Source organism: Ornithodoros turicata, chromosome 1 (genome assembly GCF_037126465.1).
Source record: "Ornithodoros turicata isolate Travis chromosome 1, ASM3712646v1, whole genome shotgun sequence".
Taxonomy (NCBI): domain Eukaryota; kingdom Metazoa; phylum Arthropoda; class Arachnida; order Ixodida; family Argasidae; genus Ornithodoros; species Ornithodoros turicata.
The window spans coordinates 204,489,427-204,508,383 of record NC_088201.1 but is presented as its reverse complement, the minus strand read 5'-3'; the positions used below and the strand labels follow the sequence as shown (position 1 = coordinate 204,508,383).

The 18,957-nt window shown below is 47.4% G+C and overlaps 2 protein-coding genes and 1 long non-coding RNA gene across 7 annotated transcripts in view; all 3 read left to right on the top strand.

Moving 5' to 3' along the window:
• Positions 1 to 11,096, top strand: part of LOC135378985 (zinc finger protein 431-like) — a 102,819-nt gene extending 91,723 nt beyond the window's left edge. For 4 of the 5 annotated variants that reach the window (XM_064612195.1, XM_064612196.1, XM_064612193.1 and 1 more), the window contains exon 7: positions 8,603 to 11,091. In XM_064612195.1, coding sequence (XP_064468265.1) covers positions 8,603 to 11,013 — 2,411 coding nt within the window. In that variant the 3' untranslated portion in view covers positions 11,014 to 11,091. Of the gene's footprint in view, positions 1 to 8,602 lie in introns of all 5 variants that reach the window. The other variant, XM_064612197.1, reaches the window with a different exon arrangement.
• Positions 11,097 to 11,785: 689 nt separating this feature from the next.
• Positions 11,786 to 13,069, top strand: LOC135375633 (uncharacterized). The gene is made up of 2 exons (XR_010417307.1): positions 11,786 to 12,156; positions 12,233 to 13,069. It is a non-coding gene; the product is annotated as an uncharacterized LOC135375633 (long non-coding RNA).
• A 1,936-nt stretch (positions 13,070 to 15,005) lies between these two features.
• LOC135378987 (zinc finger protein 239-like) lies at positions 15,006 to 18,437 on the top strand. Its single transcript, XM_064612199.1, has one exon. The coding sequence runs from the start codon at positions 15,271 to 15,273 to the stop codon at positions 16,423 to 16,425; it is 1,155 nt and encodes a 384-aa protein (XP_064468269.1). The 5' UTR covers positions 15,006 to 15,270; the 3' UTR covers positions 16,426 to 18,437.
• Positions 18,438 to 18,957: the final 520 nt, after the last annotated feature.

The window sequence follows — 18,957 nt, the reverse complement described above, 5'->3', positions numbered from 1 at the left end:
CAATGTCTGCCCTGTAGAGTTCAGCCAGTTCAGGTTCCTACAGGATCACAAGCGGACACACACGGGCGAGAAGCCATACAAGTGCAATGTCTGTCCTGCAGAGATCATTCAGAGCTCAGGCCTGCAGCGTCATAAGAGGACACACACCGGCGAGAAGCCACATAAGTGCGATGTCTGCCCTGCGGAGTTCAGCCAGAACGGGCATCTATGGGAACACAAGCGGAAGCACACGAGCGAGAAGCCATACAAGTGCAATGCGGAGAGTTGACAAGTGCCCTGGTGAGTTCAGCAAGGGCAGGTCCCTGCAGCATCACAAGCGGACATACACGGGTGAGAAGCTATAAAAGCACGGCCTCTGTACTGCAAAGTTTGGCCAGGGCATGGAGCGAGAAGCCAGACAGGAGCATTCTTCGTTATGCATGCATGAGGCAGAGCACAAACCTGCAAGTTTAAAAGCGGATGGTCATGGGTGTGAAGTCATATAAAGGACTACCTCTCGCGCAGAGCTCAGCCGCAGTACAAACACATGTCCAGAGAGCAGCTGGTTCAGCCATCTTCACAGCCACGAGACACTTTGGATAAAAACCGTACAAGTGCAGAGGCGACATACACAAAGAGGCCATCCCAGTGTCGATTCCGTTGTCCTCTACCTTGTGGGAATCCTACTGCCTCTTCTCGGCAGGCGAAACCCACAACCAGGACCCGCCGTCCGTTTACCGGCGAAAGGAGGTACTACACGAACAACACGTAATACAAAGGAAACGATTTATTACATACTAGCGAACGCAGGAAAAAACACAAGCAATACCAACAGTTCCCAGCAGGTTCCTCAAACAGCCGTCTGCCTGCTCCGGGGAAAAAGGAGCCTCTCCTCAAGCTAGGTCATGAGCCTCGTTTTTAACCGTTTTCGCCCCGCCCCCTGCATGCCCTTGCCTAGAACTTCGGCACGTTTCACGCCAGCCACCTTCGTTCGCGACAGTTATCAGTCCTTTGATAACAAGAGTTCCACAACCTGGACACCTGAACAAGTACGAGGGGTGTTCAAGTCAAATCGGGACTTTGTCTTCTGAATGTACAATGGTTCGCGCTACTTCTTTTTCGTCATTTTCACACTCGACAGGCCTCTGCGTTCACCACGTGGTGGTCCAAAGTTTGTGCAAAACAGAAGACACGTGCTGGACAAGATGGCCGGCAACGAGGTGAGCGCACATATCGAACAGCGAATTGTCATGAAGTTTCTCATGGATGAAGGCGTAAAGTCATCTGAAATTCACAGAAGACTTCAGGCTCAGTATGGCCACGATACACCTAGCCGAAGGAAAGCGTTTGAGTGGTCCAAACGGTTCCAAGACGACCGTACATCAGTGCAAGACGATCCCGGCCAGGGCGGCTCAGAGCCCAGTGTCAGAGTTCCTGAGAACATCAAAATTGTGGAACGCCTGATCCTAAAGGACTGACGGATAACGTGTCTCGAACTGGCTCGAAAGGTGGACCTCTCTGTAGTAACGTTGAACACTATCATTCATGAACACCTCCAGTTTCAGAAAGTTAGTGTCCAGTGGGTCCCGAGGCAGCCCTCCATGTTTGACCGGCAGAGAAGACTGGAAATCTCCTAAGAGCTAAGGAACCGTTCCGACACTGAAGGACAGCCGTTCCTTGATCGGATCATCACGTGTAATGAAACGTGGGTGCACCATTTCACTCCTGAGTCTAAACGCGCATCAAAACAGTGGAAGCATCCGGGCTCGCCAGCTCCCAAGAAGTTCCGAAGCACCCCGTCTGCGGGTAAGGTCATGACCAAGGTTTTCTGTGACAAGGCTGGCATTGTTCATGTTGGTGTGCTGGGTGTCCTGGACATGTGAAGAGGATGTGTATGGTTGAAAGTGTTCCCCACAGTGCTTGCATACTGGTGGGTCTTCATCTCGTAGAAGGCACCCATGTGTTAAGTACGGGTGTCCCAAACTGAGCCGGGAAGATAACACTTTGTGTACTCGATTGGACATATCTAGTCAACTGGTGCCTACGCACGGATTGATATACTATGTAATTTACTATTGCTTTGCCTCTCCCAAGGTGTCTGCCAGTCAATATCCGTGCAGCTTTTTAGACGTAGTATGAGATCTTGATATCGTATTTCGAAAGGGGTTACGCCACTTGTTAACGCGGCCGTAGCAGCATGCTCAGGTCGCTCGTTGCCAGGTATCCCAACGTGGCTGGATACACAGCAGAGAATAACTGACAGGCCCTCATAGCGGTACTGCTTGCCAGGCTCCTTGCACGATGAACTACCAGGTTTTTATTGGAATACATATTACAAAAAAATTGCCCCCTGGGCCTTGACGGTTTCTGCATAAATAAATAAATAATTAATAAATAGCCTGTAGAGAACTGAGGGAATCTGTGTATAATACTGAAGACCTTACGTGATTTTGTAAGATGTAACTGAGGGCTAAAATTGTTGCATGCACTTCAGTTGTAAAAACAGGCATGGCCATCTTTAGCCGATGTGAACGTGTGACTATTCCTTTAACCATAGCACATGAAACACTGCTATTTGTCTCTGACGCATCGGCGTACAACTCAATGTGGCTAGCAAAGGTTTCCCTTAGACACTCAAATCCCCGCTTCAGTACAATGTTTTGGGTATCACGTTTGTCGTATCCAGTGAGTGATCTATTGTATTTTGTAGGAACTTGCCATAGTGGGATTTTTTGTTTACTGAACTCAAGGATCATGGAGTTACATTCAGAAAAGCCATAGTGCCCGACTTCCTGTGATACGCGCATACTACGTGGCAGTACCACCGAAGGTCGGTTCAAAAAGAGCTGTTTCAGTTGTGTGTCCTTTACACAGGAGATTGCCGGGTTTTATTCATACCTTCCAATCCTGAAAGTGCCACTATGGAACAAAGGAACAAAGTCAAAGAAGCGATCTCAGTCAACACGATGAGACAAGAAATTAAGGCTCCGCTTTCCCTTTCATCACGGAGACAATGCCGTGCGGGGAATGAACACTAACGATAAGACGAATCACCGCTATTATCCTGATTAGATTGATTGTGACAGGTAGTTTTCAAACAGGACAGGTCTAGCTAGAAGAACTTCGGGACCGATAGGAAAGGTATATTACAATTTGGGTGTTACAAACGTAGAATACATTACTATTTTTAATACTAGTACCGGAAAGTCCAAGTTGTACCCATGAGTATCCTAATATTCGGCTGCAATATGTGACAGGCGGACTCACCCTGACATATTGCTGGAAAGGCAAAGACCCAGGTTTCATAGGTGACATCCCGTTTTGATACGGAAGTCACCAACATGATGGTTAAATGAACTGTAAAGTGAAATAAAAGCATAATGCTTCAAGGTACCATAATGTAGAACATCACTCTGTTATCACACAGATGTCATCACCTCTCACTTCAGCATATTTTACGCACTAAATAATTCGGCCACTTTTAGAATAGATAGAACAGACATCATTTTTCTTTCTTTCTCTCTCTTTTTCTTTTTGCTATATATGGGAGGAGCTTTTGCGGTTCATTACATCATGGACGCGTTGTACTGCACGCCGGAATGCTGAAGAAAAAATAATTTTTCTCCTACATGTCGTACTTACCGAGATACAAGACCTCGAGCGCACTCCCGAGCAAAGCGCCGACGTCAGAGAGCTCAGAGTTTCGTCCATTCTTCGTAACAGCGGCGTGCGCTGCGATGACGGAGCCGCTTAAGTTTCGGTATTTTGCGGTGCCCATTTTCTCAGCTTCTGTATTACTCTTTTCGCTGTAAAACTTTCAATGCAGGTTCACATTGGTGCAAAGAAGAGTATTTTACGTTTACCTGGGGTAGCGTGGGATGACCTCTATCAACCGCTTTAAAGCTGTCGCAGTAAAAATGGGTGGGATAACCGAAATTTATTTGTGTTACTAGCGGAAATAGTGTGTGCACTTGAAACGCGCGTCTGTACGCATACTATAGCGTATTATACAGTCGTTAGTACAGAAGGATGAGAGCCTTCTAGGAACCGACCAAGCGAGCTTTGATCATATGGAATAACTTCACTGTGACCATGTAATCGGTCTTTCATTTGGGATGCAAGACCAACGCCATACGAAACAGAACTCTACAGCAGACTTGTACGTATCTTGAGTACGTACTGAAAATACAGTATTTTAAATACTTTTTCCGGTATTTTGGTACTCTACTCAATACTTTCTGCGACAAGTATTTTTAATGTATTTAAAATACTTTTTTCGGTATTTGCTACTCAGTACTCAAAATAATTTCCTTCCTCGTCAAGCCATATCCAGCACGCTGCCCGCCGTGCCGAGATTTTCAGCTCACTGGAATTTAACCCGCTTTTTCTTCTTTTTCTTTTTTTCGGGAATTCGCGAATCTGTCATTTATCCTCTTGTACAATAGGCTGGTCCCAAGCCTGGCCTTGCTTGTCAATAACCAACTTCGTCAGAAAACCGTTCCTATTCATATTGCCAGGTGAATCACCAGGGGATTAGGTACAAGATAATCCCGGCATTTATTTCCTTGGTCATCAAAGCAATAAACACGTACCAGATGGTGAAAGACTTGAACCGACATACAGGAGGGATTACGAAGTTTTGGGTCAGAATATATCAACAAAGTTTACTTGGGTTCACCAAAGTTCACCAAACATTACTTGACATCAAGACGTTGCAAATGAAAGATATGCATGGCTCATGAAGTTTATTCCTTTAATTTGCAAGGCCACGTTCAGAATACGCGTTTCACTTACTGCTAATACTAAAGTATTTTAAAGAGTATCTTAAATACTTCTTAGAGTATTTAGTACTCTACTCAAATTACTTTCAGCTTTGAGTATTTTGTACTCTATTTTAAATACTTTTTCTGTAGAGTATTTAGTATCTTATTTTAAATACTTTTGCGCAGTATTTTGTACAAGTCTGCTCTACAGCGTTTTGCATTCTAGTCCTCATTGTCGAAGACATGGCGCTCTTAGTAGGATGCAAGTCCTACACGCACAGGACCAAATGGACGTTTTAGTGAGTTTCAGTGGCAGTTGACTAGCACTCAGACTCATTGATTGCAACCCCCATTTTATAATTGCATATTTATTTATTTATTTTATTTCAAACATATATACTGTTAGCCCAAGGTGGGGCTGTAACAGGAGTAGGTGGTGTAAATACAAGGTAGCACAGTCCACAACTCCCCAAGACAATGGATCAAATCAAACAACCCCTACAGACAATACAATGAGAAAATGCATACGCTGTGCTACGCAGTAATAGGGTGCCAACTCTGCAAAGCAAAAATCAATAGGTAACAATGTAGCTGAAGAACAGAGCAAACAATGCATTACGTGCAAGGTATCATAGCATATGAGTAAACCGAGACAAGAATGATTGTACAGTTTCAGCAGAAGTGATTTCTAAAGGAAGCCGGTTCCAGTCCCTAGTGGTTCGTGGAAAGAACGAGTAACGGAGACAATCTGATCGAAAGTTCCATTCAGTGAAGCTTTCTTCATTGTTATACCGTAAAGTGCGTTCGATATAATACGTTTATTTAAGTATTTAATAAGTAACATAGAATCCATTCAAAACAGAGCAGCACAATTCATCTGTAACGATTTTTCTCCTAATACATCAGTCACTGGTTTGAAACGAGAACTTAACCTGTCGTCCTTAGAACAGCGCCGTCTTATCTCACGTCTATCTCCCTTTCATAAATTCTTGCATAACATTCCCTCACAACAGTGTCCGATTCGCCGATCCACTGCCATATTTCCCCACCTTGATCACCCAAATAAAGTCGACCGCTTTTTATGCACACTTGTACGTAACGGGTAATTGCGTTACTAGTAATCAATTACTTCTCTGAGTAATTTGTAAAGTAATGGATTACTTTTGGGGCCCAGTAATTTTTTGAGTAATTCAATTACAATTTTCAGTAATCAATTACCAAGTAATCGATTACTTGGAAACTAAAGAACCCACATTGTTCGGGACGACGCACACGCACATATATGGGATGATTCACCGCCGCGAGAAGACAAAACCAGCTGCCCTCTGCAAGTTCGGTGCAAGGCAGCTGTCTTATCTCTAGGACTTTTCCCGCAACAATTACTTACCCGAGGACCCCGAGGTCAATTGCCACAGTGTTCCGCACGTGTAGTGTATTTTTGAGTCCACTGTCATCTCCCAATTCATGTGTACTATCTATCCGTAACCCGGCCTGTATGCAGTAAGTTGGACTGTAGGTTGTACCGTGAACCTGATGAGTCATTTGTGGGAGTTCCAGTTGGGACTCTTTTCACAGAACTCTCAACCTCTCGACACATTTTTCACAGAACTCTCGACCTCTTATGAAATAAATTCTGCTTCAATGCTGACTTCGTTTTTGCTTCGTTTCGCTTCGTTTTTGCTCAGTTTCCTTTTTTTTTTGTGGATATATTTTTTTCTATATCTTTTTTATATCGTTTTTTTCAGATATCGAAAGTAATTGGCAAAGTAACGCGTTACTTCATTACTTTTTCCGGCAAGTAATTTGTAACGGTAAAAAATTACTTTTTCGTACAAGGTGACGGTAACGGTAATCAATTACTTTTTTTAGTAACGTGTACAAGTCTGTTTTTATGTCATTCTAATGTTTTTTCAAAATAATTCTTTTGTCGCACCGTCCTAGAATGTCTTCCGAGCAGCATCGCTACAATAACACAAACTCAAGAATTTTGTAATGCCATCTCTGTTCTGTTCTCATAGTTATTATTCGGTTACCTTTCTACGTGTTTTGCTTGCGTACAGTACCTCTTAACATACTATTAACGTATATCACATGATCAATTTTCATTGTAGCTTATGATGTTGTTTCTTCATGCATAAACTTCGTTGTATGTCATATCGTTATCTCACATTATCACGGCGTTGTATTTTCACTATTTTTCTATACTAAATGTGATGTACATATACTCGTGATGCTGTTTATTATTGTAACCCACTCCCCCATGTAATGTCCCCAAGGGACCTTTGGAGGTATTCTGAAATAAATAAATAAATAAATATATGGTGTAATGCACCTGGCCTTATTAATATGTACTAAATCTTTTCCGAAGAGCTGAATAATACCTTATCATATGTGTGTGCATTAGCCGTGCTACCATCTGCACTATCCGGTCACGTTTGTGCGCCAGCATAGTATGTATGCACAGCTTAGAGGCATTAAAATAATACGAAGTTTTACTAATAAATTACACAACACTGAGTACCCACATCAGTGGCTCAAGAAAATAAACGTATCCTAACTATATAACGAATGAAGTATAACTAACAAATACTCATACAGCAAAAAAGGAAGGAAACAAAAGCTCTGGGCCTTCTGCCTGAAAGTCCGACACTTTGCTCACAGGAAATACCTGGGGGAGGGGAGGGGGCAGCCGCTTTAAAGCGAAGGTCTCGTACCCCCTGCCCCTTTCATAAAATGTACCATTCGATTGCCCTTTGTTGAAAATGGAATACTGCTAATTTACTCGACAAAACACGCTACAGTTATTAAATAACCGAATTAAATTGATAAAGATTGCAGAGCATGCCGCGATCAGTGTTGGCAACAATAAGAGCGGCCACGTCGCCCTGCGTGTAAGTTCGTGATAGGATACAGAAATCGTCTGCTTTTGCGCGCGCTAGTGCATCGGCGTGAGCAGTTGATTTTCAGAAGTTACTGGGCACCGCGGCAACTCTCGTACATTTTCTTTCAGTTCTCAAGTGAAAAACGCACATTCTAAGAAGTGGCGAGCATGGTGCTTTAGAACAGCTAGGTTAATCCTCAGAGACAAGACAAAAGTCGCACGACAACCACACCCACAATCACAAATCTGAAGTCGCTGGCCATCGGCGCGCGCGGTCGCATTACAGCTCCGACCAAAAATGTATTACGCGCGCTTCCATTACACTCCCCGTTGTACACTGATCATGCTTCGAAATGAACTGTCGCTGACGACGTACATGGAGAAGGAGTGCGTGTTTATTTAAAAACCGCATTAAATACTCGCGGGAAGAAAACACGTGACCTAGCTTCCACGTATCTCATTATGCGCCACATTATCGGAAACCCCACAGTCAATGCTCGGACTACATTCTCCGCTCGCGGACGTATATGCCTGAGTGTCCTCATTTCGAGAGCAAAGGGGATGACCCAACCCAAGGTGCGTCTACAAGTTACAATTGCCATGACAACGACGACGTACCCGCATGGCCGACGTCATACGTGACGTATGCATGAGACAAGCACAGCTTTCGTTGTCTGCTGTTACGGCACGTTTCGACAAATTCCTCGAAAACAACTTGGTCTTTCCGAATGAAACTTTGACATTTGTATGTGTACAGTTCTCGTGAAGATAGTTTTGGCAAAGTTTCAGAATCGCCCCGGCTGTACGAGACCGTCCCTTTAAACCTAGGACCTCAATAGTGCACAAGGGGGATTATTTGCTGAGTTGAAAGCGAACAGCCTGAGGCCAAAGGCGGCGCCATCAAGTTTTTCTAAAATCATCAATCAGAGATGCGCCGGTGCTGGTATGCCTACCTAATGTCCAATTTCCGAAATTGCAGGAGCAAGAGAAAACACTGGTGTTAAGGACCGGCCCAGAGGCACTTCTGATCAAGAACATTCGGGTTGCACTTGTTCAAAGGCACAGTTCAAGATCAGCACAATAACCATTGAACCGCAATTGGATAACACTTCACTAGTCACTATGGACGGTATTCCCATGGAGCGACCTCCAGACCAGAGCAAGCCATATGCACTTGCGTACACGTCGAAAGGCCTCACGCTTGCACAGTGTCACAATGAGTCTGAAATATGTCCGGCTACTCCATCGGACGATCTGATGGGAGAGGAGGGCTTTAGGTACGACATCTGTTCCTCTGCATTCTTGCCGTCTGGGAGTGACGCGAGTCACGTGTCGAAGCGTACTGATGAGAAGTCATACAAGTCCGACCCCTGTTCTGCACAGTTCCACCAGAGGAGGAGCCTGCGGTGTCACAGGCGCACACATATGGACGAGAATTTGCACAAGAGTCATACCTGCCCTGCGAAGTTCAGCCGGATTGCGCACCGGCGGCTTCACAAGCAAGCACACACTCACGAAAAACTACACAAGTGCGATGCCTGCCCAGCAGAGTTCAGTCAGAGCTGGCACCTACAGCGTCGCAAGCGGACACACAGGGACGAGAAAACATACAAGTGCAATGTTTGTCCTGCGGAGTTCGGTCAGAGAGGGAGCTTTCAGCAACACAAGCGGACACACACGGGTGAGAAGCCATACAAGTGCGATGCCTGCCCTGCTAAGTTCAGAAGGAGTGGGACCCTACAACAGCACAAAGTGACACACACGGGCGAGAAACCATACAAGTGCAATCTTTGCCCTGCGGAGTTCGGTCAGAACGGGCTCCTCCAGCGTCACAAGAGGACACACACCGGCGAGAAACCACACAAGTGCGATGTTTGCCCTGCTAAGTTCAGCAGAAGTGCGACCCTACAACAGCACAAACGGACACATACGAGCGAGAAGCCACACAAGTGCAATGTCTGCTCTGCAGAGTTCGGTCGTAGCGATAGCCTACTGGATCACAAGCGGACACACACGAGCAAGAAGCCATACAAGTGTCATGCCTGCAAAGCGGAGTTCAGTGAGAAATGGAACCTACTGCAGCACAAGCAGATACATACCGGCGAGAAGCCATACAAGTGCGATGCCTGCCCGGCGAAGTTCATTCAGAACGCTCTGCTCCAGCGTCACAAGCGGACACACACCGGCGAGAAACCATACAAGTGCGATGCCTGCCCGGCGGAGTTCAGTGAGAGAGGGAACCTACGGCAGCACTGGCGGATACATACCGGCGAGAAGCCATACAAGTGCGATGCTTGCCCGGCAAAGTTCGTTCAGAACGGGCAGCTCCAGCGTCACAAGCGGACACACACCGGCGAGAAACCATACAAGTGCGATGCCTGCCCGGCGGAGTTCAGTGAGAGAGGGAACCTACAGCAGCACAAGCGGATACATACCGGCGAGAAGCCATACAAGTGCGATGCTTGCCCGGCAAAGTTCGTTCAGAACGGGCAGCTCCAGCGTCACAAGCGGACACACACCGGCGAGAAACCATTCAAGTGTGATGTCTGTGGGGTGGAGTTCAGTGAGAGAGGGAACCTAGAGCAGCACAAGCGGATACATACCGGCGAGAAGCCATACAAGTGCGATGCCTGCTCGGCAAAGTTCATTCAGAACGGGCTGCTCCAGCGTCACAAGCGGACACACACCGGCAAGAAACCATACAAGTGCGATGTTTGCCCTGCGGAGTTCAGTCATAGCGGGCACCTACAGCAGCACAAGCGGATACATACGGGAGAGAAGCCATACAAGTGCGATGCCTGCCCGGCGAAGTTCAGCAGGAACGGGGAACTACAGCGTCACAAGCGGACACACACCGGCGAGAAACCATACAAGTGCGATGTTTGCCCTGCTGAGTTCAGTCATAGCGGGGACCTACAGCAGCACAAGCGGACACATACGGGAGAGAAGCCATACAAGTGTGCTGCCTGCCCGGCGAAGTTCACCAGGAACGGGCAGCTCCAGCGTCACAAGAGGACACACACCGGCGAGAAACCATACAAGTGCGATGTTTGCCCTGCGGAGTTCAGTCATAGTGGGCACCTACAGCAGCACAAGCGGACACACACGGGCGAGAAGCCATACAAGTGCAATGTCTGCCCTGCTAAGTTTAGCAAAAGTGGGACCCTACAACGGCACAAACTGACACACACGGGTGAGAAACCATACAAGTGCAATCTTTGCCCTGCGGAGTTCCGTCAGGGAGGGAACTTACAGCAGCACAAACGGACACATACGGGCGAAAAGCCATACAAGTGCAATCTTTGCCCTGCGAAGTTCAGTCAGGGAGGGCACTTACAGCAGCACAAGCGGACACATACGGGAGAGAAGCCATACAAGTGCGATGCCTGACTGGGGGAGTTCAGCAAAAGTGTGGGTGCATGTCTAGTTTAGCGGCGCCACTCGATTTCAAACTTCTAATCTACATACCTGGATAGAGTTTTGCATGGTGCATCGTAATCCAAAATAATCAAGCGGCGGTCGGTTCCACGAATTCCTCCAGAGATCAGTTTCCCCGGGAAAGTTTCGGCAGCGGCGACTATGTCATCTCCATGCGCCCATTGTTTACGTGTGACAGCTTACGCACACCTTGCACTCTTCCCAGCATGCATTTCGCCTGTTCCCCCTCGCTCGTTGCAAAGAATGCACGATGAAAGCACTACATCTCGACGGGTATCATTTGTGGTACTCCTACGCATCAGCCATAGAGCTTGGTTTTCCTCACTAAACGAAGTGTAGTGAGGTTAGGTTAGGTTAGGTCAGTACATATTACACGCGGGAGGGGGTCAGGGGGGCGGTAGCCCCCCCCCCCCCCCGCAGTTGTTCGAGACTGTGCTGGCAGAAGACGGTGCAAATTTTCGCGCGGAGCAATTGCGTGAGGAGGAGGCCGACTGTCGTCCGATAGCGGAGTTACTGTGCGTCTTAGCAACGAACAGGCGAAAGGCATGCTGGGAAGAGTGCGAGGTGTGCGTAAGCTAACATACGTAAACAATGGGCGCATGGAGATGACATGGTCGCCGCTGCCGAAACTTTCCCGGGGAAACTGATCTCTGGAGGAATTCGTGGAACCGACCGCCACTTGATTATTTTGGATTACGATGCACCATGAAAAATTCTATCCAGGTATGTAGATTAGAAGTTTGAAATCGAGTGGCGCCGCTAAACTAGACATGGACCAAAGTGTGACCCTACAACAGCACAAACGAACACATACGGGCGAGAAGCCACACAAGTGCGATGTCTGCTCTGCAGAGTTCGGCCGTAGCGATAGACTACTGGATCACAATCGGACACACATGGCCGATAAGCCATACGAGTGCCTGCCGTGCTAAGCTCAGCCTGAGCAGGAACCTACAGCAGCACAAGCGGGCACACACGGGCGAGAAGCCATAAAAGTCCAATGTCTGTCCTGCGGAGTTCAGCCAGAGCAGACAGAGTCACAAGACAGACACACTCGAAGCCATACAGGAGCATTCCCTGTTCTGCAAACTTGAGGTAGTGCCAAACCTGCAGTGCTACATGTGGACGTACATGGGTGTGAAGCCCTACAAATGCAACTTGTGTTATGCAGAGATCAGTCACGGGGAACCAACAGGCGCCAGCCGGAGACCCAAATAGCTGCTGGCTGAGCACGAGCTAGTTCAGCCAGAGCAGGAACACGTCGCCACGAGACACTTGAAATTGAAACCGTGCAAGTACAGATGCCATGTTCTCGTATATGTTCTTCGTGAAGAAGCACATGATAATGCGCAGGGAGAAAAGGCTGTACAGAAGCTGTCTGAACCGTATCGCATTTTATTTCTTTTTTTTCCTGTTGGATGTTTCGAAACTCACACGCATGAACAAACTGAAGTTCAAAAAGAGATGGATTGGAGAGCTGGATTAGGTGGTGATGCATTGAAGTGTCAAGAAGCCCAGTGCTGGGGAGACAAACAAACATGAAAGAGACGTCCTCTCACTGGCTGTCAACTGCCGAGAACGGTTCATTTCCATGAGCAACATGCTCTTATATTGCTCCCTTCCCCCTTTTTTCTTCCTCTTGTGATGAATGCGTGTCTTCTTTATCGTTGACTATTGCTGCGCGGAAGGAACATGGACACGAGAGGAAAGGGAAACACAAGCGCTTGTGCTTGTCTTACATCTCTTGTCCATGCACCTTTGGCACTTCGTTAGCCAACCAGGGATAGTCATCAAACTAGCCTAGCTATCTACCATTGTGCTTCTCTTCAGGCTTCCATTGTTTTACGCCGTACGTCTCGTCAGTCGGTAAGGTGAACAAAGAAATTGACGCAAAGAAATAAAAAAAAGATGGTTTGCAACCACTTACATATGCCAACTTGGTACGAAATCCCGAGAATTCCCTTTTGTGTCACGACCAAACTAAATAAATGTACACACTCAAAGTAAATTTGAACACATTCTGTTGTAGTGCCTCCCGCAGCGTATAAGTGCTATCTTTACCCGCAGAATTTGGAGAGAGCACAAAGCTGTGGGTTCACAAGCGTACACACATGGGGGAAAGGCCACACAAGTGCGATCTCTGTCCTAAGCAATTCAGCCAGAACACAAGCCTGGTGCGCCACAGGAGAGAAGCCGTATAAGTGCGATCTTTGTCCCGCAGAATTCGGAGAGAGCAGAAAGCTGTGGGTTCACAAGCATACACACATGGGGGAAAGGCCACACAAGTGCGATCTCTGTCCTAAGCAATTCAGCCAGAACACAAGCCTGGTGCGTCACAGGCAAGAAGCCATATAAGTGCGATCTTTGTCCCGCAGAATTCGGAGAGAGCAGAAAGCTGTGGGTTCACAAGCGTACACACATGGGGGAAAGGCCACACAAGTGCGATCTCTGTCCTAAGCAATTCAGCCAGAACAAAAGCGTGGTGCGCCACAGGAGAGAAGCCGTATAAGTGCGATCTTTGTCCCGCAGAATTCGGAGAGAGCAGAAAGCTGTGGGCTCACAAGCGTACACACATGGGGGAAAGGCCACACAAGTGCGATCTCTGTCTGTGCTTTTGAGCCGTTGTTGTTGGTTCTTCTCACCTGTCTGTTCTGTCTAGTGTTCCCCGCCCTCCCCACCCACACGCTGTTCCTCAGACTCAAGGAAATCTTTCCGTTCAATCATATACACCAGCTTGCTTGCCTCCTGTACTTTTGTTCATCGACTTTCCATCTTCGGCAATGACAGTGAAAAACTTCCCGTCAAAAATTGTCTGGCGGGCTGGAGCCATTGCCCGGAGTTCCCAATGAATGACTGAGTAGAATGACGAATAGCAGCAAGAAGACAAGGACAGGGTAGAAGCAGACATGAACCTATTCATAAACCTATACCAACTACCCCGGATTGTTCCTATTGTGCAATATATTTCCCTTTAGACGCTAGGCTTTGTCAAGTATCACAAGAGGGTACAGAATCACATTTTTCCCAAATTGGTGTTCTCATTTCTCTCCTCGCTTCCAAGACTGAAACAACGGGGGCGACAATGGCCTCATTCTCGCATCGTGCTGTTTTCTAGAAGGACGGAAATCCCCAAACACGTGGGGATGAGTGACCTGCAGCCTCTAACAAGATACGCTTCATCACGAGAGGCTAATGATGTGGAGAAGCCCACAAATATGGGAGGATGAGATGTGTGGATTTAAGTGTATTTTAAGTATAAATACGCCTAAACTGATATTTAAATATAAATATAAATACATTTTTCGTGCCTGTATTTAAACACGTATCTTAAATACAATGTATTAAAATACTGCCCATCCCTGCAGCACATATCATAATCCACAGAAAGTGATTCACTTGTGGTTCTGGCAATGAAATCTCGATACTTTGGTTTTTCGCTAGTACTGCATTTTCACTCCAGCAGCACAACTGACCAGGCTGAGGCAGCCACTGCAGCGTTATCAAATACCATAGTAGCTTATGTATTGGAACAAAACAGCACATGACTATCATGCATCGATCTTTCATAAATAATGTGGCCTCTGTATGGCTCACATTTTTCATGCAAAATAGTGCCTTAATTTTGTGAGCGAATATTGTGCTTACGCTAGTCGACTACCAAGCTGTCAGCACTCTCAATATCCGATTTCTGTAATTTCAGAAGCAACTGAAAGCACAAGGATGCTTCATCTTGAGAAACTGCCCAGAGGGACTTGTGGTCGAGCATCTTCAGGTTGTGCATCTTCAAATCCACTCTTCAATACCAACGCAACAACAGACGAACCACAATTCGACAACAGTTCACTGGTGACTACCAGCGATCGACTTTCAGATCAGAGCAAGGCTTTGGAGGCAGGCAAATCGACGACGTTTGCCCACGAGAAAAATAGGTAGTACAAGTGCACTGTTTGTTTGGCTACATGCATTGACATTGACCGCCTGGAAGATCAGCTCAAGGCTCACAAAACAAAGCCATTTACCTGCAACACATATTCCGCGACATTCTGTGACGCATCAACTCTGCGAGTGCATGCAAAAAGTCACACGGGAGAAGGGTTGCACAAGTGCACGACACGTGCACTTGCATGCGCATCGGGTGCATGCAAGGGCGACCTTGGCCCTGCAGAGTTCAGCCAGAGCACGAGCCTGTCGGATCATAATCGAACACAAATGGGTGAGAAGCTATACAAGTGCAATCTATGCCACGCAGAGTTCAGTGAGAACACAAAGCTGCGGAGTCACAAGTTAACACACAAGGGCGAGATGCCGTACAAGTGTGATCTCTGTCCTGCAGACTACAGCCAGAGAAGAAGCCTGTTGCATCACAAGCGAACACACAGAGGTGAGAAGCCATACAAGTGCGATCTCTGCCGTGCAGAGTTCAGTGACAGCAGAAAGCTGCAGCATCACAAGCAAACACACACGGAGGAGAGGCCATACAAGTGCGACCTCTGTCCTGCAGACTACATGCAGAGCACAAGCCTGATGCGTCACAAGCGAACGCACACAGGCGAGAAGCCATACAAGTGCGATCTCTGCCATGCAGAGTTCTATGACAGCACGACACTGCAGCATCATAACCGAAAACACACGGACGGAAGGCCATACAAGTGTGATGCCTGTCCTGCGGCGTTCAGCAACAGGACAAGCCTGTCATATCACAAGCAAAAACACATGGGTGACACACCCTATAAGTGCGATCTCTGTCCTGCAGAGTTCATGCAAAACACGACCCTGCAGTGTCACAGACGAATCCACACAGGCGAAAAGCCATACAAGTGTAGTCTCTGTCCTGCAGGGTACAGCTATAGAACGAGCCTGTCACGTCATATGCGAACACACACTGGTGAGAAGCCGTACAAGTGTGGTCTCTGCCATGCAGAGTTCAGGGAGAAAACAAAACTGAAACGTCACAAGCGAACACACAAAGGCGAGAGGCCATACAAGTGCGACCTCTGTCCTGCAAAGTACAACCAGAGCACAAGGCTGTCGTATCACAGGCGAAAACACACGGGTGACACGCCCTATAAGTGCGATCTTTGTCATGCAGAGTTCAACCAGAGCTTAAACCTGCAGAGTCACAGGCAAACACACACGGGCGAGAAGCCATGCAAGTGTGGTCTCTGTGGTACAGAGTTCAGCGAGAGCACAGAACTACAAAATCTCATGCAAACACACGTGGGTGAGAGGCCATACAAGTGTGATCTCTGTCCTGCAAAATTCAGCTACAGCAGAAGCCTGTCGTGTCACATGCGAACACACTGGTCAAGAAGGCATAGAAGTGCGATCTCTGCTGTGCAGAGTTCAGTGAGAGCACGAAGCTGAGGAATCACAAGTGAACATGCAAGCGAGAAGCCATACAAGTGCAATCTCTCTCCTGCGGAGTTCAACCAGAGCAGAAGCCTGTCGCGCCATAACCGAGCACCCAAGGGTGAAAAGCCATACAAGTGTGATCTCTGCCTTCCAGTGTTCAGTTAGAGCACTTGTCTGCACAATCACAAGTAGACACACATGAGCGAAAAGCCACAAATATGCGACCGCTGTCCTGCAGGGCCAACAGCGGGAACTTGCGGTGTTAGAAGCCGACATGCATGAGCGAGAAGCCCTACAAGTGCGATCTCTCCTGCAGAGTTCAACGAGAGCACAAGCCTGTCGTGTCACAATTAAACACACATGGGCGACACACCATCTCTGTGTGTCAGAGTTCAGCCAGAGCATGAGTGTGCCTAATCATATGTGGACACACATGGGTGAGAAGCCATAAACGTGTGACGTCGCTTCTGACGCGTTCACCTGCAACAACAACTTGCAGTGTCAGAAGTGGACACACAAGGAGCCCTAGAAAGGCGATCTCTGTCTGGGAGAATTCAGCCAGAGCGCAGACCTGGGGCATCACAAGTGGACACATGCACAGGTGAGAGGCCATACAAGAGCATTCTCTGCTCTGCGTACTTCAGGCAGTGCACAAACCTGCAGCGTTACAAGTGGGCCTACATGGACGTGATGCCATGCAAATGCAACCTCTGTACTGCGGGGTTTAGCGAGAGCATGAAGACACACCAGCCAGACAATAAGCTGTGAACAGAGAATTGGCCCATTCAGCCAAAGCGGACCTGTGGGTTCAGAAGTAGTCATGACACTCTTGGAATAGAAGCCGTCCAAGTGCAGAGGGCACGTACACATGAAAGCGGTCGTCCAAGCGTCAGTTGTGTTCCTTCACATGTATTGAATCTAAAGACTTAAAGAAGCACATGGTAATGTACGGAGAGGAATGGCTGTACAGATGTAGTCTGTATCCCACTGCATCCGATTTCTCTGTGATTTGAAACTCGCATCCATGAACAGAGCGAAAAAAGAGAGTTGAATTGCAGCTGGTTTGAGTGGTGACACTTGTGAAATGCAAAAAAAAAAAAAAAGAATACTGCCTGGAAAACAGACAAACCTGAAAAACATCATTCACAGGCACTGAACTGCCAACCAGGGCCTACTTCAGTGAGCAAATCGCTCTTGTTTGCGTTTCTGATTTTATTCCCCAAGTGATTAATTCTTATTTTCTTACTCTTGTTTTATGTCCTACGTCTTCTCTAACGCTAAAATGAACAAATAAATCGAACCAAAGACATAAACAATTCTGCAAGATGTGACAGCTTGTGACCAAAATCCTGAGAACTACTTTTAATGCCACTAGCAGCTGTAGTGGAATGGATTACGACCACTGAAATGAAAGTCTGTGTTTCATTTAGCTTCATGCAAGCAAAATTAGTTCACACAGCGCTACCGGTTAGAAGAAAAACGCAATGAAAACAGAGCAGACTTTGGCGGCAACGAATGGGATCCCCCGGAGGCGAAGATTGGCAGCATCCAATGAGACAGCAGGAGAAGCACACGCATAGCTATCGTGGCCGTGTAGATTTGGAACGGGCCCGATCGTAATGTTCCGTATATGCGCGGCATGATGCGCACTACTGCATTTTTGGATACCGATTTAATTGTAGCCCACAACAGTTCTCGTGAATGTTCCACTGGCAGCATTTATCTTCACATCCTTTGGACAGCGACGCCAGGCCGCATCGCACTGGCGTGCAAAAACACAGAGCTCTGTTTTTCACAGAGACCTTGATGGCGTGGCACGTGCTGCACGCGCAGCATGGGAGCACCGATGCACGAGCTGAAATGACGTTCACTGCCTAGCGCCGAAGCAAGAAAGAGTCCGGTATAATTTCCATTGTAGCTCCGTATCGGAATCAAAGGTTTGAGTTATGATAACAAGTAACTGGGAGTGATCTTTTCTTTGCATTTTAGTGCTCCTTTAATGGCGAATTCGCTTGGTCAAAATGTGGCAAAACGACCGAGCTCTCGGAAATTGCAAGGTTCTTGCCCGCGCTAGGTCACCTGACAGTTGCCACCCGAGGATCAGTACCGGGAATGTAGCGGTTTTAGTCGCTTGGCTCACGCTAGGGGCGCCGCAGTCGCCCACCTTCGGGTTTCGTTGTCTCCTAATCTACGTAAACTTCGACATGCGGGTCCTCGAGACCTTCGCAGTGCGGATGTGTCGACACTGGGGCCCTATTCCGAGCCGCTGTCGAGCGCCAGCGACGGTGTCGATAGAGGAGTGTCGGTAGAAGGCGATAACGAGCGCCGGGAGCGATACTTGCCAGCTTTGGTATTCCAATGTCGCTTTTAACGACAGTGCTAGAGTGTACTAGAAGAGGGAGAGTGAGCCGACCCGCTGGCTCACCCCATGCATTCCGGTGAAGCGCGTAGTGTGGAAAGCGTGTGGGGGCGCTGCGATAGATGTGGCTTGGGGAGTTGCCCAGCGTTCCGCATAGGGAGCAAGTGTTTTTCGTTGTGGCTGAT